Raw genomic sequence first — 24,875 nt, forward strand, 5'->3', positions numbered from 1 at the left:
CAAACCTCAATTTAACATTTAACATCTTTGCATTTCTTCATCTGGCATTCATATATATCATTTCTGCACATGAATAATTGCTAAATTGCTAACTTCCTGTCTGGTCTTTGCTAACATATCACTTTTGTAAAAGCACTTCCTGTCTGGTCTTTGCTAAAACATCACTTTTGTAAAAGCACTTCCTGTCTGGTCTCTGCTAACATATCACTTTTGTTAAAGCACTTCCTGTCTGGTCTCTGCTAACATATCACTTTTGTTAAAGCACTTCCTGTCTGGTCTTTGCTAACATATCACTTTTGTTAAAGCACTTCCTGTCTGGTCTTTGCTAGCATATCACTTTTGTAAAAGCACTTCCTGTCTGGTCTCTGCTAACATATCACTTTTGTTAAAGCACTTCCTGTCTGGTCTTTGCTAGCATATCACTTTTGTAAAAGCACTTCCTGTCTGGTCTTTGCTAAAACATCACTTTTGTAAAAGCACTTCCTGTCTGGTCTTTGCTAACACATCACTTTTGTTAAAGCACTTCCTGTCTGGTCTTTGCTAACACATCACTTTTGTAAAAGCACTTCCTGTCTGGTCTTTGCTAGCACATCACTTTTGTAAAAGCACTTCCTGTCTGGTCTTTGCTAACACATCACTTTTGTAAAAGCACTTCCTGTCTGGTCTTTGCTAGCACATCACTTTTGTAAAAGCACTTCCTGTCTGGTCTTTGCTAGCATATCACTTTTAGCTTCATTGCCGAGTTTGCCACCATTAGCATGAGCTTGCTTTCTGTCTCGCGCACCCCACTGTGCCTTGGCGGCGAGCTCTTTGCCATACCCCACAGATGGAGCAGCAGTGTGTCAGCACTGCTGAAGCCGCACACCGGCCGCTCCCGTGAAGAACTCAGGCTCTCCGGATACTGACGGACTCCCAGGGTGCCGGTCTCATCAGCTCTGGATATGCCAGCGGTCACTCTACATCCCGGATGTGAAAAGGAAGGCCGGGCCGGTATATCAGACAGGCCCTGTTCCTGATTACTGCCTTTCGTTTTCATTCTGGCCTGGAATTGCCTTCCTCACTATTCTGATGGTTGTGCTGTACTGTTTGTGACCAAGTGTTTTCCTTTGATTGGGCCGTCCAACTCCTAGTTATATCCAGTACAGGGAGGCTTTGGGCGTGTTTTGCAGGAATGGTAGCATAGCACGGCTTAAACAGGAGCGGCTGGCTGCGTAATAATCCTTCATGGTCACCTTGTTGTTGGCCTAATAAATAACTGGCTTTCCCTCCTCACCTATTCCCACAGCCGCTGTCTGGTCCGGAAATGAATGAGCAGTTTGGCCTCATCTTTGTCCTTGATACTTGGTGAACAGCCTCTTCCTGTTATCCCGCGGAGCCGGGCCGTAACCCCGCTGGGGGCAGCTTCTTGCCTGCGGTGGACAGTTTGAATGGCAGGGGCTACAGCGGCATTTCGATCCCTCCCTAGTGAGTGTCTGCATATTAGCGACAGTTCATGATGGTTTTAAATAACATGGAAACATTAAAGCCAGGTGCTGGACATGGGCTCAGTTACTGTATAACTACCCTCCCGCACCAGACTTTTGATGAGGCTCTGCAAAGGAATCTTTATTTATTAACTTTTCAGTGGAACCGAGCATGAAAATCAATGGCAGATGCTGTGAAGTAGTAAGCCCCCCATTCTTCTCTTACCTCACGCTACGCTGATAAGAATAATAGATTAATTCTGCAGACAGAAATCGAGTGCAGGGAAGTGACTGAGGGCTTATAAAGAAAATATCGCATTTTGATTTGGCTTACTTTGTCCTTAGCTATTTTGCACGTACCCATGACTATTATGTCGGTGGTTAGGAACAGCTCTCTGTTATTCTTACGGCTGGAAATCGAGTGTAAAGGCTAGAGAGATTTAGCGTTGCTTACACCATGTCAAAAGGTCATGGGTGCCAGCCAAGGATTGAAGAAAACCCCTTTTTTCCTTTTGTGTTACACAGAGAAAAGCCGTTATCGTTTCTCCGTTGCATTTCAGCTGCCTACAGGCCACTCATAAGTATCCATGGAGTTGGTCAATGAAGTAATAAAACAACCGGTGAGCATATCCATTTGGGATCAGACTTACATAAACTGTAAGTGACAGTGACACAAGACCCTTGAGATGGAGCTTTTTGTCCGGCAAAGCATTTATGAAACAAGGATTAGCATGTATAATGTTATACTTATTTAAAAGTCACTCGTGTAATAATTATAGCTCAGGGAGTCATTAATTACTGTCCGCATATAATGGAATTAATTGTCCATAGCTGAGGATTTAAACATATCGAAGGCATTTTCCTCCTTCCCTTTACACCTTGCTCCATGTTACCATAGCAACCGGACACTTTTTTTTCTATTATCATAAGTGAGAGAATTCTCACTCCTTTTCCCTAGGTGGTCGAAGAAGGTAATAAGATGAATATCATCTCATTTGAAGTAGATAAGAGAGCCTGCAGAAGAGAGTGCACTTCTATCAGAATCCTATTATGCGCATTAATGGAAATTTCAAAAATGTCCCAAACTATGTACATGCACTCGGGGGCCAGTTTATTGGGTACACTTGCTCGTTAATACAAGCAGCCAATCGTGCGGCTGCAGCTGCGTGCATACAGCAGACAGGCGGGGTCAAGCCACTGACTCACTGTGTGACTAAGCATTAGAGCGGCTGCCATGCGAGATCTTAGTGATTCTCAGTGTGGTGTGATTGCTGGTGCCAGACGTGGTGGTTCCAGCCTCTCAGAAACAGCCTCCCTCCTGGGACTTTCACACGCTGCAGTGTCAAACGTTTACAGAGCATGGTGTGATGAACACAAAACATCCAGTGGTGGGCATTTCTGTGAGCAGAAACACCTTGCTAATGGGAGAGGTCAGAGGACGATGGCCAGACTCGTTAGAGCTAACAGGAAGACCTCAGTGGTCTGCAGAAAGTCTTTTTTGAACTCACAGCTCGCCCTCGTTTGAAGCTGCCCTGAAGGCACCGATTAATCTGGTTATATGTACCTAATAAAGTTGCAGCTATGTGAATGAAGCTTTATTTGACTTTTGTACAGATACATCGGAGTGGGTTAGCTTTCATTTATCCCATCATGCTCTCCTTTCTTTTAAAAACAGAGACACATGTAGAGGTAGAGTGATGCTTTGGGTCTGAGCTCAGGGTCAGCCATCCATTCAGCACCTGACCGCATCTGGCTACTCTGCTGGACATGGGATATGAACCAACACCCTTCCCATCACAGGCACGGAATCTGCTGAGCCACGCAATGCTGACTGTATAATTTTCATATATCCTTGGAAATAAAGCGCCGAAATTGAGGATAATGCATTCATTTCGGTGACGGCAAGGCTTTGAAGCGTAGTGCCATTAAGCCTGTTCCGTAAAAGCTAAATTGTAATGGAGCACAGTCGCTTGCAGGTCTCCATCAAGACGTCAAAACGGGACAAACTTCCGGGCTTGTTCTGAGGGTCTCCTTACTTCTCTGTGAAAGGATCTCATCTGGAGCCATGGTGGGGAACGGCAGACCTGACAAGTGGCAGCGTCTGCAGCTCTGAGCTGGCCTGCAGTACTGGGTGAACTTGGTTAATACTCAAATAATAGCTTGAATTTAAGCAATTGATTGAATTTAATGCAATCAGGAAGCAGCTCATGCTGAGCTTCCTATGGCCTGGAACTTACCACAAGTGGGTCTTACAATGAAGACTTTAACAAGCAAAACACTTTTTAAAATGCGTTTTTCACAAGGTCATGGCCACCCCACATCCTGCGGGTTTAGTGTCCATCTTCTGTACTTAGTAAATGGTATGGTGTGGGAGACGCTCTTGAGTGATGTAGTGTCCTGATGATTTAGAGAATGGATTATCTGACCCTTTTTTGAAGAATGGTGTGTTTGTAACTAATTTTAGCAACGAGGGACTGAATAGTTTTTCCATCTCTGCAGCTTTGCCTTTGTGTGGTGTGACGAGATTGAGGACGTGCTTTGGATTAGTTGCACGCTGGTTTTTGTTAGTCACATTACTTGCTGGATGCGGAATGACAGTGTACACACTCTCCTCATATATTTTACTGCTCTGCTTGAATCTGTGCGAGCAGTAGTGTTGGATTTACGAGAATTTTGCCAAAACACGTACTTAGTAGAGACTCCCCCCAGGTTAATATGGTCCGAATTACGGTATTTAGACTTTACATTGGGTAAATGTTTTTCACTTTCAGTACATTATTCAATAAATTACATGAGACATTCAACACTTTATTATAAATTAGGCTTTGTGTTAATGTGTTTGCCCACCTGTAGGCTAATGTAAGTATTCTAAGCATGTTTAAGGTAGACTATGGGGTAGTCTATGTTTGTTGTCTAAGGTGTACTATATTAAAATGCATTTTCACTTTACGGTTTACTGGAATGGAATCCCATTGTACCTTGGGGAGAGGCTGTATTTTAAAAATGAGTTTGACAGTGTCAATTTGCAATGTATACCTGTTCATTTTACTAGCTGCTGTGAAAGCTTTCATTTTCTTTGCCTTCCTTTTTTGTCTGAACAGCTTCAAATGATTTTAAAACCCTCTACAAGAAAGGCCTGTATCATTGTACATGTTAATGAAGGTGAGAGAAAGTGTTATCAACCTTAAAAACAGTAGATGCTGAGTAATGTATAAAACTGGAGAGATGCACCACAATTAAATATTATTTCCAGACAATTACAGATGGTTATATCACACCAGAATGCCTTTGTTATAATCAGCTTATGTTTTTCCGGTTATTATGCGTGTCCAAGGAGAAATGAAGGCTGAGACGCTACGGTCAATTGCAGATGGCAGATGAATGCCTGTTGTAGTTGGATACTTTGCTTTGGGCATCTTTTGTTTCATAGTCAAAAGGTCAAGTGGGCTTGCAGGAGGCCTATAATTCTGCTTGACCCTGTCAGAGCTCAGGGTCAACGACTGTCACGGTTTGAACACCTAAAACCTCGACAGCTACAAAAAAGAGGATCGACCAGAAGTGTGGCAGTTGAGCTTCGCTGTAAATCATCGCTGTGTGGTTCAGCCGGTCACCATGTGTCTGTTTTCTGAGGATCGACAGGAAGTGTGAAGGCTCCGCTCCTTCATAAATCATCACTAAGTGGTTCAGCCAGTCGCTATGCCTATGATTACTGAGGATCGACAGGAAGTGTGAAGGCTCAGCTCCTCTGTAAATCATAGCTAGGTGGCTCAGCCAATCACTATGCCTCTGTTTTCTGAGGATTGACAGGAAGTGTGAAGGCTCAGCTCCTCTGTAAATCATAGCTAGGTGGCTCAGCCAATCACTATGCCTCTGTTTTCTGAGGATTGACAGGAAGTGTGAAGGCTCAGCTCCTCTGTAAATCATAGCTAGGTGGCTCAGCCAATCACCATGCCTCTGTTTACTGAGGATCGACGGGAAGTGTGAAGGCTCAGCTCCTCTGTAAATCATAGCTAGGTGGCTCAGCCAATCGCCATGCCTCTGTTTTCTGAGGATTGACAGGAAGTGTGAAGGCTCCGCTCCTTCATAAATCATCACTAAATGGTTCAGCCAGTCGCTATGCCTATGATTACTGAGGATCGACAGGAAGTGTGAAGGCTCAGCTCCTCTGTAAATCATAGCTAGGTGGCTCAGCCAATCACTATGCCTCTGTTTTTTGAGGATTGACAGGAAGTGTGAAGGCTCAGCTCCTCTGTAAATCATAGCTAGGTGGCTCAGCCAATCGCCATGCCTATGATTACTGAGGATCGACAGGAAGTGTGAAGGCTCAGCTCCTCTGTAAATCATAGCTAGGTGGCTCAGCCAATCGCCATGCCTCTGTTTTCTGAGGATCGACAGGAAGTGTGAAGGCTCAGCTCCTCTGTAAATCATAGCTAGGTGGCTCAGCCAATCGCCATGCCTCTGTTTTCTGAGGATTGACAGAAAGTGTGAAGGCTCCGCTCCTTCATAAATCATCACTAAATGGTTCAGCCAGTCGCTATGCCTATGATTACTGAGGATCGACAGGAAGTGTGAAGGCTCAGCTCCTCTGTAAATCATAGCTAGGTGGCTCAGCCAATCACTATGCCTCTGTTTTTTGAGGATTGACAGGAAGTGTGAAGGCTCAGCTCCTCTGTAAATCATAGCTAGGTGGCTCAGCCAATCGCCATGCCTATGATTACTGAGGATCGACAGGAAGTGTGAAGGCTCAGCTCCTCTGTAAATCATAGCTAGGTGGCTCAGCCAATCGCCATGCCTCTGTTTTCTGAGGATTGACAGGAAGTGTGAAGGCTCCGCTCCTTCATAAATCATCACTAAATGGTTCAGCCAGTCGCTATGCCTATGATTACTGAGGATCGACAGGAAGTGTGAAGGCTCAGCTCCTCTGTAAATCATAGCTAGGTGGCTCAGCCAATCGCCATGCCTCTGTTTTCTGAGGATCGACAGGAAGTGTGAAGGCTCAGCTCCTCTGTAAATCATAGCTAGGTGGCTCAGCCAATCGCCATGCCTCTGTTTTCTGAGGATTGACAGGAAGTGTGAAGGCTCCGCTCCTTCATAAATCATCACTAAATGGTTCAGCCAGTCGCTATGCCTATGATTACTGAGGATCGACAGGAAGTGTGAAGGCTCAGCTCCTCTGTAAATCATAGCTAGGTGGCTCAGCCAATCGCCATGCCTCTGTTTTCTGAGGATCGACAGGAAGTGTGAAGGCTCAGCTCCTCTGTAAATCATAGCTAGGTGGCTCAGCCAGTCACCATGCCTCTGTTTACTGCTCCAGGCGTGCAGGGTTATATGCCTGGGCCGTGAACAGCACGGCATCAGTTTGCAGCAGACTTGCTGCCTGTTTCTGGTGAGGAGACATTAACTTTGTACTCGCTTCTTCTTACTCTTTCCTTTTTATGTAGGTTAGCGATAATCAGAACATCTTTGCACGTCAACGCTGCAGCATTTTAGAGGTCTTTACAAAAAACCCCAGGAAGAGTTTAAATCATTAAAATAGTTGGAATATTACCTTAGTCAGCATGCAGCTGGCTTGCCCATGACACGGCATCCGACACTGTCTGATAAGAAGGCTCCCTTGCGCTTTATAGCTCGGCTTGTCGCTGCTTTGTTATTGGTGGGAAGTCAGTTGCATTTTTTTTTTTGTAATGCCTTTATTTTTAATATGTATCAGGAAATAACAGATAACTGTAAACTTCGTATTCAGTTTGCTTTCTTTCTAAAGCCCTTTACCTTTATCAACTAACTTCGTCTACATCCTGTTTTAAAAAATGCATGTGTTTGGAACAAAATTGCAACTATGCAAGAAAACGATCTGAAAAAGCTACAGAAATTCCCGATTGACTATTTCATTGTTTTGATTATTGTGACATTGTGGAGAATCCTTTGTTGTGGGGTTATGGTGGGGCGGGCGGCCAGGCGGCACTGATTATCCACAATTGGTCAGATGGGAAGCCATTCTGTACTAATCAGGTGGGTCCTTTACCCAGGATGGGCCCTAAATCCTCATTCATGGTCCTGGGGGGCTGAGTGTCGCCAGGTTTTCATTCTATTTGAGCACTTGAGCAACATTTGATTCAACTAATGCGGTTAAGAGTTCACGCATGCCGCAGCGCTGCGGGGTGGCACATATGGCAGCTAAAGCTGCATCCTAGCCGCGACCGGCCAGTAGCGGCGCCACAGAAATCATCTGACGACAGCTGGGTGAGACCGGCGTTGCGACATGGTCAACGCTGGTAACCGTGCTGACTCCGAAGTTGTCTGCATGCTGGGTTAAGATTAGTATGGCAGCCTCCAAGGTAGTGAGAAGATCTGGATCTACATGTTTCTGAGCCAGTCTACTGATTCTAAGGGGCAGCGAGGTTTACTTGAGATATGACACATTTGTTTTCTTTTATTCTATTGCAAAATGTATATTGTTGCTTGTGAATTCAGTGGTTGCTGTAGCAACCAGATAACGTCACCCATTCAAATTTAATCGCTAGCTAACTATTTCCTAAGATGGGTAATACTTTAATGGTGGTCTAAATTCACTGCTGATTCAATTGTACATATTACATCAAACAAAAGAAAAATGCCCCTTATTTTTAGTGCGGGGAGTACTGTAGTGAAAAATGGATCTTGTGTTTATCAGATTACGTTAAGAACGCAAATTTATTTGAATGAACAGAAAACGATTTATAGACACCAGAAAAGGTTTTAAAGATGTTGTGGAGGAGGGTGCTATAGACAGAAGGCTTCCAAAAGTGCGGGAACATGTCAAATGTTCATAGCAAGAGTGATGAACATCAGTGGACCTATACAATGTACCAGTAAAGACCCTCAAGCTGCAGCAGAGAAGATAAGGATGAGGAGTAATGTTAGGGAACGACAAAATGACAGTTTGGGGAGTGTTGAAGGTGTGCAGAAAGCCTGGCTTTTGACATGGCTTGCGACAGGTTGTCAGTTAACATGAACGAGGAGACTGCAGCCAGTTATAAGACTGTTTAAATTGACGAGAGCCATACTGATATATGGGATGTGGCATCACCCCAGACAGCCTCCGACAGCAGGATCTCGCGTTCGCCGTAGGCCTGGATGTTGTAGATTTTACAACCTTTTACTCGTGCTTCCAAAAACTTGGCAATATGTCTGACGTATGAATTATATAAACGATTTTAACATAATTACCGTTGAAGGCCATGTAAAAATATTAAATATTGTTGCTAGTTTTGAGTCAGACGCGAAGACGGTGCTAATGTAACCAAATGAGTTAATGTGATAATGCAAACTATTATTTACCCACCATGTTTTTTTGGGATTATTGTTATATTTCTCTGTTTTGATTCTTGCGGATGAACAGCAGGAAGAGATGTGTGGCTTAGTGAATTATTGTTTATTGGAATAATTTCAAATCAGAGAGACCTTCCCAGCTGTATAGCGGACTGAGACGAGTCTGAGATCCAGCCGAGCAAATGAACTTGATTATTATACAGCTAATCTGTACACTGCAATCCTGAAAGTGCTCGTGTAAATCATTCAGATGCCTGTTGTTTAAATTCCACTAGCTGGGTAAGGATTTCCTGTCAGCCGTTTACGCCCAGGGACATTTGAAGATCTTACCATTATCTCCCTCCCTCACTGAATCGCATGTAAGAGTTCATGTACTGTGACAAAATCATATTATTTTTTAAAGCATATTTTCCATTACAGTAATATATTCCCAAAGTCTGTCACATGCTAAACATGGCTGTGCGTGTCTTACTTCAGAAAAATGGTTATCGAAGCATGGATGGGAAGCCAAACCTGAGCTTTTTTATTGATCAGTACAGAAGGACTTTGGATTATTTTTTTTCAGTGAGATTGTGCCTGGATGTAGGCTGCTTATTTAAGGTAATGTGTCAATAAAATGAGAAGCTGATTCCTGCTCTATGACCCTGCAGAGAGTGCAGTTAAATCAGCAGTAGATGTCTGCCTTTGAGTCGTGGCTTTCATGTCCTGGAGCACACACGTTTGTGTGCAAATAACAGTGGTGATCGTTAGCGATGAAGATGTGTCATTTGCAGAGGCATGTTGGCTCGATGGGTGCCAATATTGCCTCACACCTCCGCGGTTGAGGGATCTAACCTTTGTCATCTCCTTTGTTGTGTGTGCGTGTGTGTGTGCGTGTGCGGGTGGGTGTGTGCGGGTGGGTGGGTGTGGGTTAAGTATATACTGTATTACAAGGTCGCGACCAAATGTCTCCACAATGTAAATAAAATCTGTTATTTTGACCTTGGGGGAAGTACAACTTAATAAAGATCTGTGCCTGAAATGAAAAAACTAAATATACTAAAATTCCTGTATGTGTTTGGTTGCTTATAGTTAAGGTTAGGGCTGGGTGGGGGTTAAGGTTGTCATTTTTGGGATTAGGGTTATACCCAAAGAAAGTAAATGGAATGGAATGGGGGGGGGAGTGTGTTACGCATCCTCCCTGTGTGAAAGGAAGGGGGCGGGTGGGGGGGTTCTCCTCGTGTGTCCGTGTGTGTATGTATGTGTGTGTGTGCACTTTAATGGACCGGCATCCCTATCCAAGGTGCCCCCAGCCTTATACCCCATGCTGTCTGGGAGTTGGGGATAAGCTTCACCATATGCCTCTGATCTGGGCTAGTGGTTATTGGATGGATGGATGCATGGATGGATGGATGCATGGATGGGTGTCTTTATAATGCTCACCAGCACACTTTCTCTGAGAGCAGTTTCTGGGTTTCTCAGTGTGTGAATTAGAAGGAAAGCTTTGTGGAGAACAATAGTCACCACTTTATAACAGGAAATAAAGTTCACATAGATGGATTCACTACTTCAGGGGAGAATCTAACACTGTCAGCATGTTTCCAGCTTCGCCTCTGTGCTCTTCTCCTCTCAATCTGTGCTTGTAGTGCCAGTACAGATATATTCTTTTATTTGTATTACGGTGTGTTTGTTCATTATTTTTTGGCATTCCTTGAGATACTCCCTTTTGAACAACAGGACAGCAGGAATATCTACACAGTCCTCGTGCATCAGAACTGTCTGAAAACTGAAAGATCCACTCCGTTCATCCCATTTCCGAATCTTCCCCGGTGATAAGAGGAAAAAGGAATCTAGCTGTCTTCCAGCAGAGCTGTGGCTTGCCCAGAAAAACGTCTGTTTATTGCAGTTGCAGGCGAACAGACTCCCTTTTCCTGCTTTGTCAGACGACTTGTCTCTCCGGTTCCCCGGGGAATGTCATAATGAGCATAAATGGAGAAAGGCACATCGACGTTAACCCCAAACCTGCCCGTCTTGCTGACAGGTGCCATGCTTCCCATATTACTCCACATTTCATGACTGAAGGTTTCGTCCCGTATAAAATCTGAATGGATTACTTGGTCAAAAAAGTTAAAACAAAATAAATATATTCTGGGCAGTATCTGTCAATAAAGGTTATAGGTGGCAGATAGTATTCCCGGTACTTTTTAAACTGCAGTTTGTGCAAGCGTGTGCAAATGAACTGAGAGGCGTATCTCTGTGTAACCATAAGCGTGAGGTACTGTACCAGTGGTGTGCTCAGCCCAGATTTGTCAAAGGCGGTGTGTCATGAGTGAAGAAGAGCGCTGGTCCAGAGGGACATCATTATGGTGGGCAAGCTTGCAGACGATCCAACCGGGTCCCTACAGTGTCTTCCCGCTGGGGGATTCAGAACTAAATCGAGGAGAGTGGCCCAAAAAGAGTCTGAGAGAGGGGGATATTGCAAGGATCCGGGAGTTCCATGTGACCAGCGGACAGCGGGCAATACGTAAACGGTGAGCGATGTTTTTTACTAGCGGTTGTGCCACAGATACTTGTGAATAGAAACCGTAGGAATGATCTGCATGCTAGTGAGCACCATCCTGCCTGATTGGGCTGTGTTTTCGGGAGTCATTTGTACTCAGCAGTCAGTGCTCACTGAGGCTCCTTTAGCATCATCCGTTGGCAAGCATTAATGCTAGCAGCCCTAATGCTAATGCTAATAATCCTATAGACCTTTGCAAAGGAGTGACCTTACCTAGGACTGAAGGCCGCAGGTGTGCAGGATATTTCCCTCCTGGTTTCCGGTCTGTTAAGTCGGGTTGCAGAATTCTGCATGTTTGGGGTTGTCATGCATACTTGGACACTGGCATGGATTCAGACGGGCTACTTTATGGAAATTAGAAATTGCTTAGCATACCATTACTGGCTTATATTTGTAATACAAGGTCATTAGTAAAATAGCGAATCGATCCAGTAGATAATGTCTTCATTGTTACCCTGTCAGTTTCACAACAGGACTATGCCAAGTTTGATGAAGACTAGGAGGTAAATGTGTAGTCTTCACCGTCATTTATTTCATTTCGTTTGAAATAAGTGGTACTATTTTTTTGTTTTTGCCTTAGCTAATCATGGGTGAGATGCAGTGGAAAAGATGTGTAGATTGTATTTTAACTGAATGACCCAGAACAAAGTTTTATGTGAAAAAAAATGTAATGAATAATCTTCATCTGCAACGGTAATTAAGGTAATTTTGCAGACGCAAAGGTTGTGTTATGGAAGTTAATTCACCCATCTTCTGTAAGCACTTGTTCTAAGTAGGATTTACAGTGATCTTGGAGCCTTTGTTAGGAAGCCGGATGCCCTGGAGAAGATGCTGGTCCATTGCGGAGCACACGTTGATTATAGATGATCTACACAGCAATCCACAAAACTATAGGTAGAATACAAAACAGCCAACAGAAATCAGCAGCGACTCAGGGAGGACACACACACACACACCCAGGCATCAGGAGCTCAGCAACTGTCTCATTCAGGCTCCTTTGATATATGTAGTATAATGTATTAAAGTCTGAAATGATTACTTGCAATACTGCCTGGTGCAGCTAGGGGGCACTTGTCTGTCAGACTTCTAGATCGTGGGAGTGCTCCCTTGCCGTATTCTTACTTGATGTCAGGGAAATTAAGGTAATGCAGTCATTCATGAGGACCATGGGCATCAGGCCATATGGTGCAGGTCCGCGATGCAGGGGCAGTTGTGCAGAAAAACATGCCCGTTTTGGACGTGCCCATTTTGGACGTGCCCGTGTCCAAAGGCTGTTTAGCAGCAACACAGTGGTGAGCAACCTCGCAGGATGAAACTGGGGGTTTGTGCTGTGCTGCTGTGTGTATATTTTAAACCATGCTAATAATGTGCAATGTGAGAGCAAATCTCATAGATACAGAGAGGATCGCTTGGGGTCTCTGTGTATTAAGGCTCGGCCATACAGATGTGACGTTCGTCATGGCAACGTATGGCAGAGAACTAGGACATGCCGTATAATTGAGAATACTTGGAGAGATAATGAGACTGCACACAGTTTAAGCGTCGAGCAAACACCCAATGTGATGCACTTGATCAGCAAGCCTTGCAGAACTGCAGTGAAGTACACAGGGGCCTGGGGCTCCGTGATTCCTGCCCTGTAACGTGGGTGCTGCTTTGACAGGTCTCCTCTCTCTCAGATAGCAAATGGAGCATCACTGAAGACCTTTCTTTACTCAATATCAGCAGGACAAATTCCCATAATCAGTGACTCTTAATGCCCAATTGCTCCAGGAACTGTCTGACCCCGTACATCACTTTGGATAGAAGTGTTTGTTAAATAAATATAATGCAAATCATCCATTTAAGCCTGGCAACAGAATATAATCTGCTTCCTGTCTTCTGATTATGCTGCTAAATAGAGAGTATTACTTGGATTTATGGTGCTGTGGTGAAATTTTATGTATATCTTTTTATATGTTTTTTTATCTCCTGAATGTAGGAACGTGCTTTCTTCCTTGGAGGAAGTTTGTTTCTGTGCATCATGAAAGATGCGCTTTGCTGGAGAACCAAAGTAGTTTTCGGCACAGTTTGATCCCTGGAAAAATCACAAATGCCGGTCCAAGCCAAGAGGAGCGGTCCTTTGAACCCTGACTGCATGGGTTTTATAAGCTGGCTCTCCTGTCTGCTTTCTCCGCAAGATTAGATTATGAATTTAAAGCTCAGGAATTACAAAGGCTCCTGCTTTTATGAGGCAATGTCCTGTCGGCCCGGGTTTGCCGGGGGTGTGGATGCACGCTGAAGCTTCACCGCATGTCTCTGGCTGTTTGAGACTGTCGGCTAATGGAGTCTCTCCGTACTCCTCGTGAAAGTCAGATGTCTGTTTATAATGGATATTGGCAAATTCAGCATTTGCTTTATTTTTTTGCAGCGCATAGGAATTTTTTGTTTTGTTAAGATAGCCTTTGTAAAATATGAGCCCCCCCCCCCATCCCCTGTGCTTGTTTGATTTTTATTGGTCTGAAGGTGACTTAACCTCATCTTACAGCGCGGTTCGGCCTCAGTATGGCGGCCCGCTGGGCTCTGCTCCCCGAGCTCACACTCCACGCTGATGTGTCCTATATGCAGTTCCCGCCGATTAATAATTCATTTATTTGGTTTTGTTGCCCTTCACTTACATCCCGTCATCCGGGGAAACACCCAGAGGAATTCTGTCATTGCCCCAGGAAAACATCAAACGTCGTCCCTTAAAAAACGAAACCAGTCGGGGGTTGGGGAAGAGAGTTAAATTCGAATTAAGGGCCGTGGCGACTTTCATGTGGCCGTCTGCTTTCAAGCTAGCCAACATGAAAGCGGAGGGACATCAATGTGCCGGTGCGGCGGATCCGAGGGCCGCAGAGCCGACCCCTGACCTCCTCCGCGGCGGCAGAGGAGGCTTACCTTCAGGCAGCAGTGTTCCTCTTATTCCACTTTAAATGGAGATCAGCCGCTCTGCCGCAGTAATCACGTACACCTCACTCATGTCTCCCCGGCGGGGGTGGGGGGCTTTACCTCTATTAGTTTGCATTTTGCATTGTTACGACTCACTTTTAATCTTTCTATTCATAAAATCCACACCAGTTGGCAAACCGCTCATGTTTTTCTTTATTTATTTTGTTCCCATTTGTCGTAATTAAATGCCATTCCGAAACAAAAGCAGGTTTCCAACAAAACTGCCTACCTCTAATTGTGTGAAACAATACCGATGGGCCATTTTTGTTCTTCCCCGGTGATGGGCGGACATGTAATAATGAGTGGGCATTCCCCTTTTGTGTCTGCTGGTCAGGAGAGGGGGGTGGGTCATCACATACCCCATTGTTGTTCCTTGACTGGTGAGATGCTGGTGCTGAATTGGAGCTGAGCAGATTTAGCCAGCGAACACTGGCTCTCCTTTTGCGAAAGTGAGGCAAAATTAATTGAGGACAATCCCAGCTGCCGAACAATAAACAATCCTTCGTCTTACGTGGCGATGATCTCTGCCGTGACGAAGCAGCTCGCAGCTCGCGGCCCGAGTTGCCATTGCGATCAGACCCTCTTTCAGGCCTGGAGCACCACTGTCTTCCTGTCTACATCACACCACACCACCTTTACATTTTTGGGGCTGTGCTTTCAAATTTCAGGCACATACTCTACTGATGTAAGTTCACCAGGAAGAAATCCTGTTAGGAAGTTTTTTTTTCTGACACCAGAGAAAATGGATTTTCATAAATATTGTTTCATCAAGATATTGTTTCATCACAAAGTACAATTCCGAAGATAAATGTCTGGACACTTTTGTTAGCTATAGACTGGCGTTTACCTCTTGTTAATCCACTTTACTGAGTATTGAGTACTCCTGTTCTCTGGTAATGTTTACAGGATGCCCATACATTTCTAGTAGCTTCAGCACGGTAAACAGCCATCAGAGACTTATTTGTGTGGTTGCATAACTCTATTGTAATTTTCTGTGGCCTTACTATACTATTTTTAATAAAAAAGACATTTCTCCTCCTTGATATTTTTTCCCTCAGGTGGCATGCTGCAATAATAGGACCATTAGACGGCGGAGAGTCGCAGCGCTAAGCATGAAGTGAAATTCGGGGTCTGCACATAGCTGGGGTCTCGGGAGTCTTTGGCATTCTGGCGATTGGTGCCTGGAGCACAGCCACTGGACGGGCATCAACTCCCTCCCTGCAGCGATGCCAGGATTACACACGGGTGCAGTGTGTCCCCACTTTGTGCAGTCCTCTGTTTGCTTTCAGGGGGGCGTGTTTTAGGAACCGGTACAAGACGTAAACATACAGGTCGGTGCTCTGTGAGAAACATTGTTCATCTGTGTTTTATGATGAATTTAGAAGAGCCCAGAATCATTTGAAAGCTGTTTACATCAAAGAGATGGCAGGTGTGCTTCCGGCTGTGACCCCTGCTCATCACATCCTCTGAGGCATTTATTTAGTATGAATACAACACGTGGCACATGAGCATGAAAGAAAAGACTTTATTTTGGCATGAGATCTAGCAGCATTTTGGTGTATAGCAGAGAATCCCAAGTTGCATCGCTGAATTTCACCTGGGTTGCCAACTTTGGTCAGCTGGCTGGCTTGAAATTTTCAATTGAGACAAGTCTGCACACACATGCATATGTATTTACATGTATATAACAGTTTTATTACTTTGTAAATAATCTGTAGCGTTTGCAAACTACTGTAACTCTTTCGATGTAGCTAATTTTAGGTTTATAATGGAATAACATAGATTAGCCTTAAGATTTCTTACGTGAGCATGAGAGTCTGAAAGCATGAGTGTCACGCCATTTACTAATGGACCCTGTTTTACCTGGTCCTGTAGCATAATTTTTAATGTAAAAGCTTTACCATAAACACCTTCCGCCTTGATATATTGCGGGTGACTTTTGGCAAAAAGGATTAATGCTGCTTTGTATCTATTTATTCTCACCTTGCCGTGCAGCCTGGGATTGGAGATCAGAGGTGTAGATGATTTTCGCGGATCTGGCCTGTTATAAATGGACTTTATATATGATCTGTCACCTTCAAAGGAAATCAAAGGCGTGATTTTAACTCGCTGGAAAATGTGCCAAGTGGCTGGACTTTAAGCGAGTTGAACCCGATTGAAATTGCAAAACTGCCGCCGTGTTCGTTTCGCTTGTACATCGAACAAGAGCTAGGATTCTACATGCAAAAAAAGCGTGTGAGAATTTTCAGGCACAAAGAAAGGGAATGTGTTTCCTTGGGCCCCTCCCTGAACAGTCTCTCAGCTGCGAATTAGCTCGAGGGCACCAGGGTGAGATGGAAGTCGTTCCTTGAATTATCCAAACCGTTTCACGCAGACATAGCACACACGGTGCAGAAAGACATGGAGCAAGACTTGTTGGAGCTCAAGAAAAATAAAATATCTGAAGCTAGCACTTTAAACTCTCCCCAGGCATGGAGAGAAGAGGTGCAAAACGGTGCCAAGTCTTCAAGAAAGCGTATGCTGCACGTTCTAAACGGACGCGGTCCTCCACTGGCGGCTGCTGCTGGCTGCGTTGTCAGGACAGACGCAGAAGCTGCCTTTGAAGATCAGGACAGCGAAGTTCTTTAAAGGTTCTCCTTGAAAGGGTCTCCTTGAGTCAAGGATAAATATAGAGCTGGCAGATAGACCCCTGGCCGAACCGGATGGAGGCCCGCTAAGATGCTTAATGAGAAAACTATAGCTTATGTAATGGCTTTTAATGTAGCTTATTTTATTGCGTAATGCCGTGTCATCACCAGTCATAAACACAACGAAGTAGCACCTTCTGGTCCAGTCTCTTGCAACAAGGTTCTCTGCATATGCCCGTTAACTTTTAAAAAGCTATACTTTTTTGCATAATACTCTATAATATGGTTATGTTCCTTCAGGAGAAGTTCAGTAGACACTGTGGACAGTAACGAGCCAGTGGTTAATGCAATGGCCTCATCTGCCTTTGATTTTGTAACATCTACACTGGGTATTACTCTTTGTTCTTCAGACCGCTTTAGACATACTGTGCTGTGTTTGCTGTAGTTTCATGGTGTCTTGTACTTAAGTTTTGCTCTGCCTCTTATAACCTAATTAAAAAGCTGAGGACAGATGGTATTTTCAGAGAATCCTGTGTTACTTTGTATAAAGCTTTTTCTGAAGTGCACACAAGTCTCACCTCGTTTCAGAGTCATTCGGGTCTCACGGTACGTGCAGGGACCATCGCTAGCTTCTTCCAGTACATTCTCCATGCATTATACAGTCACGCATTAACATGGCTGCATAACCTGCTCATACGGGGCCCAGAAATGCTACCCATGCGTACTGCTCTTTGCTATTCAACCTCTGTTCTTCTAACACTGCCGTAGTGCCAGTCCACAGTGCTCCAGTCATCTCATTGCTCACCCCATGGCCCTTCTACACCCCCCCTCGCCCCCACCCCCCACCCCCTCCATCTCCTGCTCACTTTTCCAGGACCGCTCGTGTGCCACGCAGGGGATTTCCTGTGCCATGACCAGCTCGCCTGTGTGTCTGAGGGCTGGCTCTGTGACGGAGAGCCCGACTGTCCGGATGGTTCCGACGAAACTCTGGACAGATGTAAGTACATTGAGAAGGCACTTGGTGATGTGTGTGACGAGCCTGAGGCATGGCACAAGGGGCCAGCTGCTCCTCAGATGCCCGGGCTGCTGCTTCTGATGATTGATAGCGATCTAACGCACAGGCCATTCCTCTGACCATTCCACATGTATTTTCATTGCCTTCCTGTATCATGTGGGTTTTCTCCAGATACTCCTTCAGTTGAAATACATGGGTTTAGATTAAATCGTGTCTTTAAATTCCCTGGCGAGTGACCGTGTGTAGGAGTGTGTGCAGGTATCTGTAGGGTGTGTGCATGTGTATCATAGCCTTATATGCCATGCTCTACCCTTTGTCCCTGGGCAGGATAAGTAGCTGGAGGATGGATGGATGGAATTTTAACTGTCAGGGCTTTCGATAAGAACGAGAAATTTTATATCTAATAGAAATTAACATTATATCTATTAGGACATTATATCTAATAGAAATTAATTGTATGGTTATTTGTATGACTGATAATTAGTTTACTGCGCAGATTTTGCTGTGGGACGCATTAGAGATGCACCAATCCGATATTTGGCGCCAATCCAGACATATTTTACAATTCGGGTTGGCCATACGTGACCGATCCATGTCCGATACTTACTTATTGAGTTTCTGGCTTTCTGTCTCTAAAAGGATAGCTCCGGTTTCTTGTTAAATCTCTTTATAGAATCAATCGCATGACAGCTGTTTCCCATTTGAATTGTGTTTTTTGCGGCATTGAAGCTGAACTTTAGTGCCATGTATCCATATACTGCCACTCAGTTTTTGCCACTCAGTGGGTGTGAACTCAGTGACTTCCACCTGCTGTGATGTCACATACATACCCTTTGCAGTAGGAGGAGCTTAAGAATTACAATCTTTGTAAAACCAAAGTTTGACAGGTGGGAGTAGCGTTTAATGGAAAATCTCACTAAACAAATCGTACACAATATTGCGAGATATCGCAAGTAGTATGAAAAAACCTGGAGCTGGATGAATAAACTTTGAAGAGCTGAGAAAGTACATTGCAAAGAAATGGGGAAATGCAAATTCCAGCAAGACAAGGAATTTAGGATATGGTTTCAGCCCGTTGGATAAGGATTTTGCAGTATGTGTAAAAAAGTTTTTAATCTAGGTACAATGGGTGTCAATGCCGTTACTGTATATGCAGTCCGATAACCACAAATTTGCTGTAAACGGCAGACAATAATTAACTATGTATAGCTACTTTGCCATGACCGATAAAGTAACTTCTTCAACAACTACTACTAACACCACTAGCACTAAAAATGCTGCTGCAGTGACCACTGCATCCAGCGGAGGTGCTACTGCAAAAAAAGATTGAGCAACCGTCGCTCAGCATTTTGTTCGAATGCAACACTGCAAGCGGAGGTGCTCTGATGTCAGCACTGCAAGCGGAGGTGCTCTGATGTCAGCACTGCAAGCAGAGGTGCTCTGATGTCAGCACTGCAAGCGGAGGTGCTCTGATGTCAACACTGCAAGCGGAGGTGCTCTGATGTCAACACTGCCATGCAGTACCATTCACACATGTCCAGTGAAGGTGTTTCTGAGTTGTTCCAGGCAATGGTTCCTGAATCAGAATGCATTAATTCTCTTATTTACACAATTAAAACTATGTAATTTCTATAACCTGTTAATTTTCCATACATTAAAGGGGCAGTTTACCCCAAAACTGTTTTGGAGATATCGTCATAGTATCGTCAGCATCTCGAATGGAATGGGAGTGAATAGCGTTCCTTCTGTGGATATTAAAGTGTCATAAAAAAATTTTTGAGAAATTCGACAGCAACTCTCTTACCAGAAATCATGACCTGGTCACTCCAGATAATCCACAGACATTTTAATGAGTAGTTTAATGTAGGAAAAATTTTCTTCTACTAAACTTCACACACTGATTGTATCACTGCTCGTATACTCTGTCGAGATGATACCAATATTTCTACAGCCGATATCTCCAAAACTAGGCAGCTCCCAGTAGAACAACATAGCTGGATAGACAGCACTAAAGCCCATCTAAAACATACCTTGTTAAGTTTTGGGGTGAACTTATGTCTAGCCTTCAAAATCTAGTTTAAAAGGTACTTCAATTTTAATAGGCTATTTTAAGCTGTCCTGCAAGCCATTTCTAATTCACTTCAGAGTGATACGTTTGACTTGGGCAGATTGTCTGAAATATCCAAGATTATCGTCATAGCATTATTGTCAAACTGAGGGGTTGCAATTCAGAATTACGGACATGGGTATTTCATAAATTCATTGTATGTGTGTTTATGTGTGTGTGTAGTGTCCACTGTTACAAACATTGATCGTGTATGACATTAAAAATGTTAAAACTGGCATTAAAAAGCATTTAATTAGGCCTATATATATTCTTTTAATATATTAAAGTAAAAAGATCTGTTGTATCGGAATCTGTATCGGTATCTGCAGTTCGAAATGGGATTGGAACTGAAAGAATGTGGATTGCCCCATCCCTCGTACGTATCCAGTAAAATTGTGTCCTTTTCTTATCGTCTTAACGAATTTTCTCATGTAAAACTGTGGCCGTCATACGTTCGGAGCACCTATTCAGCAAAAATTTTTATTTGTTTATTTTCGGAGAATAAAACAGGGAGTCATCATCCGTCATGATCGCCATGCGTGAATATGTGCCGTGTAATTATCCAATAAACTGGTTTAATGCCTAGCGGCAGAAAATTCTGGTTATACTGGGGGCTCTTTATATGCCCGGAGTGTGAAGGGTGGGGTGATCGTCATGGTCCATCATGCTGGCCGTGCGTCCGGGACGAAGCTCTTACTAACGTCACATTGGCTCCGTCTCAGCGTGGTTCCAGCCCGGCTGCAGAGACAGTCATTATGAATGTTTATTCCGTTTCTCCTGAATGGAAACAGTAATTAACATAACTGGTGTGTTAGAATACATTCAGCTTAACGAGATTTAATCAAGGCACGTTGACTGCGCGATGAGGAATATTAATCAGCGATCTTACATGAAGATTATAATGAGTAAAGAGCCGATATGTGTTTTTGATTTATTTTTTTAAATAAAATCCATGCAAATTTGTTACCTATGCTGCATCATAATGGAGATATGTATAGTATATAAACAGTTAGGTAAATCAAAATAAGTTATAAATAAGATATCCACTGCAACCCTGACCAGGATACAGTTAGGAGATGGATGGGTAAATAAATATCTCAAATCATGCTGCAGTCACTTGATCCTTTACATGCAGTGCAGTTCATGCAAAACTGTAGATTTACTAAGTAAAATGACCAGCCCATTTGCTAAGCTGGCACATGACGGTCTCATCTTCTCTGCAAGCTCTTCCATTAGATGTCCGCCAGACTCCATTTTCTTTGTAATGTGTCTTCAAATTGCACTGCATATTTATTAAGGAGTTGTTGTGGGGCATCTCATTAACGTGGATTATCTAAGGACAGATGACTGAATTAAATAGTTAGGAGAAGAGCTACAAACATAAATGTCTTGTTTGCTCTGTTGTTATAATGTTTGGGCCAGGGCACGTTATAGAAAACCTTTTTTAGTGAGACATAATGAAATATGACACCCAATGTCACATTTACGGAATATTAAAATATATGTATATGCAAGGATAATCCATCACTGCAGCCCTTAGCATAATGTTGGCAAGGCAACAATTTATTCTATCATGTCAGACTTATGAAAGAATGGGGTGCTTTCATATGGATACATTCGAAAGTATGTGCAAATTAAATGAGAAATAAATCAGTTTTTGACACATTATTTATAATTATTTCTTTAGAGGAGGCATTTTTGTTTATTGGTGTTGCTATTTTTGCAACTCTGTACGCCTTACGTTAGAAATGACCAGAAAAAAGTGGACAGTCATGTTTCTCACGTTCAAGAAATGTAGCTCTAAAGCATCCAGGACAGAATTCAACAGGTAACAAGTCAGTTTGATAAATAAAGGATGAACTCCAGAAAACTGCACTATTGAAAATCCTTGGATGAAAATGTGATAGTTCTACTAATAAGTAGCAGTTATACTAAATGGTAATATTTGAAATGCAAACTTTGGTAAAACTTAAGGCCATGTTTGTAGTAATATATAAGCACGTCCATAATGCATTATACTGTATATACCTTTTTAGTGCATTACAGAGCATCTTTAATGCTTTCACCAAGCATTATAATGCGTTATAAATGTATCTATAGTGCATTATAGATGGCAGCTTCATAAAGCATTCATTATGCATAATACACATGGCTAAAATGTGTCATGCCTTTTTATAAATATTTATAGCCATGTTTATAATGCTTTATGAATGCATTATTATTTGTTTGTTTATAAATTACTATAAGCATGGCCATAAGTAACGTGTTACCCAAACTTTTTATACTAAAGTTAAAGATGCTAATCTGTTGCTCAAACTTTAGATCATTTTCTCTCCATTTCTCTATAAACCGTCAAATATAAAATAATAGAGAGGAGAACAGAGGTCCTTTGTATTTCGGCAGGGTGTTTCCAGCTTCACACTTAGCTTTGCTAAGCAGTGGATTCAGCTGTAGCCCGAATAATTTTTAAAAACAGGATGTCAAGCGGCCTGCTGGGGGATGAGGCGACGAATCGGTTTGAGGAGCTAGGCCTCTGGATAGCCCCCCTTAAAGTCGACTCCATCAGTGGCGGTATTTACCACCGTCCAAACCCCCATTGGGGCTCCCGGTTGGCTACAAACTGTCACTACACTAAATATTAAATAAATACGTTCCTTATTTATGGGACTCTGAGGCCTCATGTTCTGCTAGCTAGCTACGATCTTCTGACTCTACTTGCTCGTACTTATGTAATTGTTTAAACATCTGGAGGGGGGTGTTAGTGACTTTTTGAGTGGTGGCCCAGAAACGACACAGCTGCCCCTGCTCACCACCTTATTGGAAGCCGGTCTTTATAGATAACAAGCTCTCACCATGTGAGGCTCTGCCTTGTCAGCTCCGGTCCTCCACATATACCAGTAGTCTGTGTTTCTTTAGTTCCCTGCTTTAATATACATGAAGCTCTCGACTTACGTAAAAATGTCCATGAGACAGATTTCACGGAAGCACTAACGCAAAAAGGCAATATGCCTATAAGTGTGTCCGCATTACCTTTTCATTTATTTGTCTTTGGTATTACTAATATTTTCTTGGCTTAGGGGTTTTTTACTATAAGGTGTCTTCAATGACATGAGAAGGTAAATAGACTTGCACAAATTTTCACTTGCTTAACAGTTTTTATGATGCCGATGTTGGCAGCCCTGATCCTGGGGTCCCAGGTTCCAGCAGGGTTTCTATCCTAACTGATAAGTTACTGCCTGAGATCTGGGGCCTGTACTACGAAGCGGGGTTACTGGCTTATCGGGGTAACTTGTCGGATTTTAGGTACCACAGTTTAAATGGACTTCATATTCGTTGACTTGCATTTTGCCCAGACTACCTTAAATCCAACAAGTTACCCCGATAAGCCAGTAACCCCGCTTCATAGTACAGGCCCCAGGTATGCTTCACCAGAGACCAGGGAGGATGGAAAGCCTGCTGGATACCGGCACTCCAGGATCAGGGTTGCCTAACCCTGGTGTAATGGATTATATACGTCAGTGGGGCAGGGTTGTCAATTGTAGTAAACTGGACGACCTGAGATTTTCAATTTGAAACAAATCTGCACACACACTTACATGTATGTAGCAGTTTTATTACCTTGTAAATAGTCCGTAACTAATTTTAGGTTTATAATGGAATAAGTTAGATTTGCAGTAAGATTTCTTGTGTGGGCATGGCAATGTGAAAGCGTGAGGGTCATGTCAGATGTGTGATTGTTGGCAACCCGCAAGTGGAACTGCCTGCAACCATTAGACAGGGTTCCTTGGGCTTTAGCTCTGAAGTATTAGTAAGGATGGTGTCCTCAGCGTGTCAAAGGGCCTGAGTCGTTCTGTCAGGGAAGAGAGTTTCTGCGCTTAAACTCTGATGCCGCCTTGGAAGCCGAGGCCCAGACCAAACGCACGGGGAAACAAGTTAAGTATGACATTGATATGCTAATGATTTCACCGAATGTCACTCCATCTGCAACGAAAACAGCTGCGATAAATGAAGTTCTGAACATAGACGTTAACAGCTCTGTGTTTGATGGAAGGGCTCTCCTATTACTAAGCCAATTAAGTCGTATGTTTTTTTTCGCAGGACAATTTAAGCTGAAAAACACTTTAAAAAGATAATTACAGAGTATATCTTCAGGTTCAGGAATCTTTCAACCGAAACTCTTTCTCCCTTCGCCATGTCACCTGTATTAAGCATAATTGCTGTTTTCATAGCAGTGCCTTACACAGCACCTGCAACGCTAATTCTTAATAAGGGGAGCGTAATGATGACAGTCTGCTGCCTGCTTTTCCACGCAGTGCCAGGTTACATTAAAATGAAGGCTTCACTTCATGTTATGAACTTTTATCTGTACAAATAATGCATGGCGACCATTTTCAGCCACAGCATTCGAACTGAATGAATCTTTTAAGGCATAGCCTAATCGAAAATGAATGTGAGGCTTTTTAGAAACATCTATTCTAGATACTATGGTTTTGACCAAGAGCAAATGTAACCTTTGTCGTTCCAGTTTCACCCTCCCTTTTTCAGGAAGTCTGCTAACCTTGCCCAACGAATGTGTAATCACCAATGTGGAGCTCTCTGGAGAGGTGGACCAGTTTGCTTCTCGATCACGGGGGAGCCGCTCGCTCCTTCCACAGGATCTCCCCAGGTGCCATCAAGGCAGGCGGGTAGGGGAGGTGGGGGGTGTTACTGCGTGGTCTGACAAATAACCCCCTTTCCAGCAATGGTGGAGATAGTGTGCACTTCTGCATGATCCTACCACCCTCTGCTCAGCTATATCCTGTATTCTGATGAGCTGTTTAGCTGTTTGGAACGTCCCCCTCGATGTGTC

At 43.5% G+C, this 24,875-nt stretch overlaps 1 protein-coding gene across 10 annotated transcripts in view; it reads left to right on the forward strand.

Moving 5' to 3' along the window:
* The window catches only part of LOC125710026 (low-density lipoprotein receptor-related protein 1B-like), a 339,401-nt gene that overhangs the window by 47,894 nt on the left and 266,632 nt on the right, over nucleotides 1–24,875 (forward strand). For 8 of the 10 annotated variants that reach the window (XR_007382901.1, XM_048979177.1, XM_048979181.1 and 5 more), the window contains exon 2: nucleotides 17,779–17,901. The exons of the other annotated variants lie outside the window; for them this stretch is intronic. Coding sequence is in view for 7 of the 8 variants with exons in the window: in XM_048979177.1 (XP_048835134.1) it covers nucleotides 17,779–17,901 (123 nt within the window). In the remaining variant the exon portion in view is untranslated. The remainder of the gene's footprint in view (nucleotides 1–17,778; nucleotides 17,902–24,875) is intronic. 10 annotated transcript variants of the gene reach the window in all.

The sequence above is a fragment of the Brienomyrus brachyistius genome, chromosome 16, assembly GCF_023856365.1.
Source record: "Brienomyrus brachyistius isolate T26 chromosome 16, BBRACH_0.4, whole genome shotgun sequence".
Classification (NCBI taxonomy): domain Eukaryota; kingdom Metazoa; phylum Chordata; class Actinopteri; order Osteoglossiformes; family Mormyridae; genus Brienomyrus; species Brienomyrus brachyistius.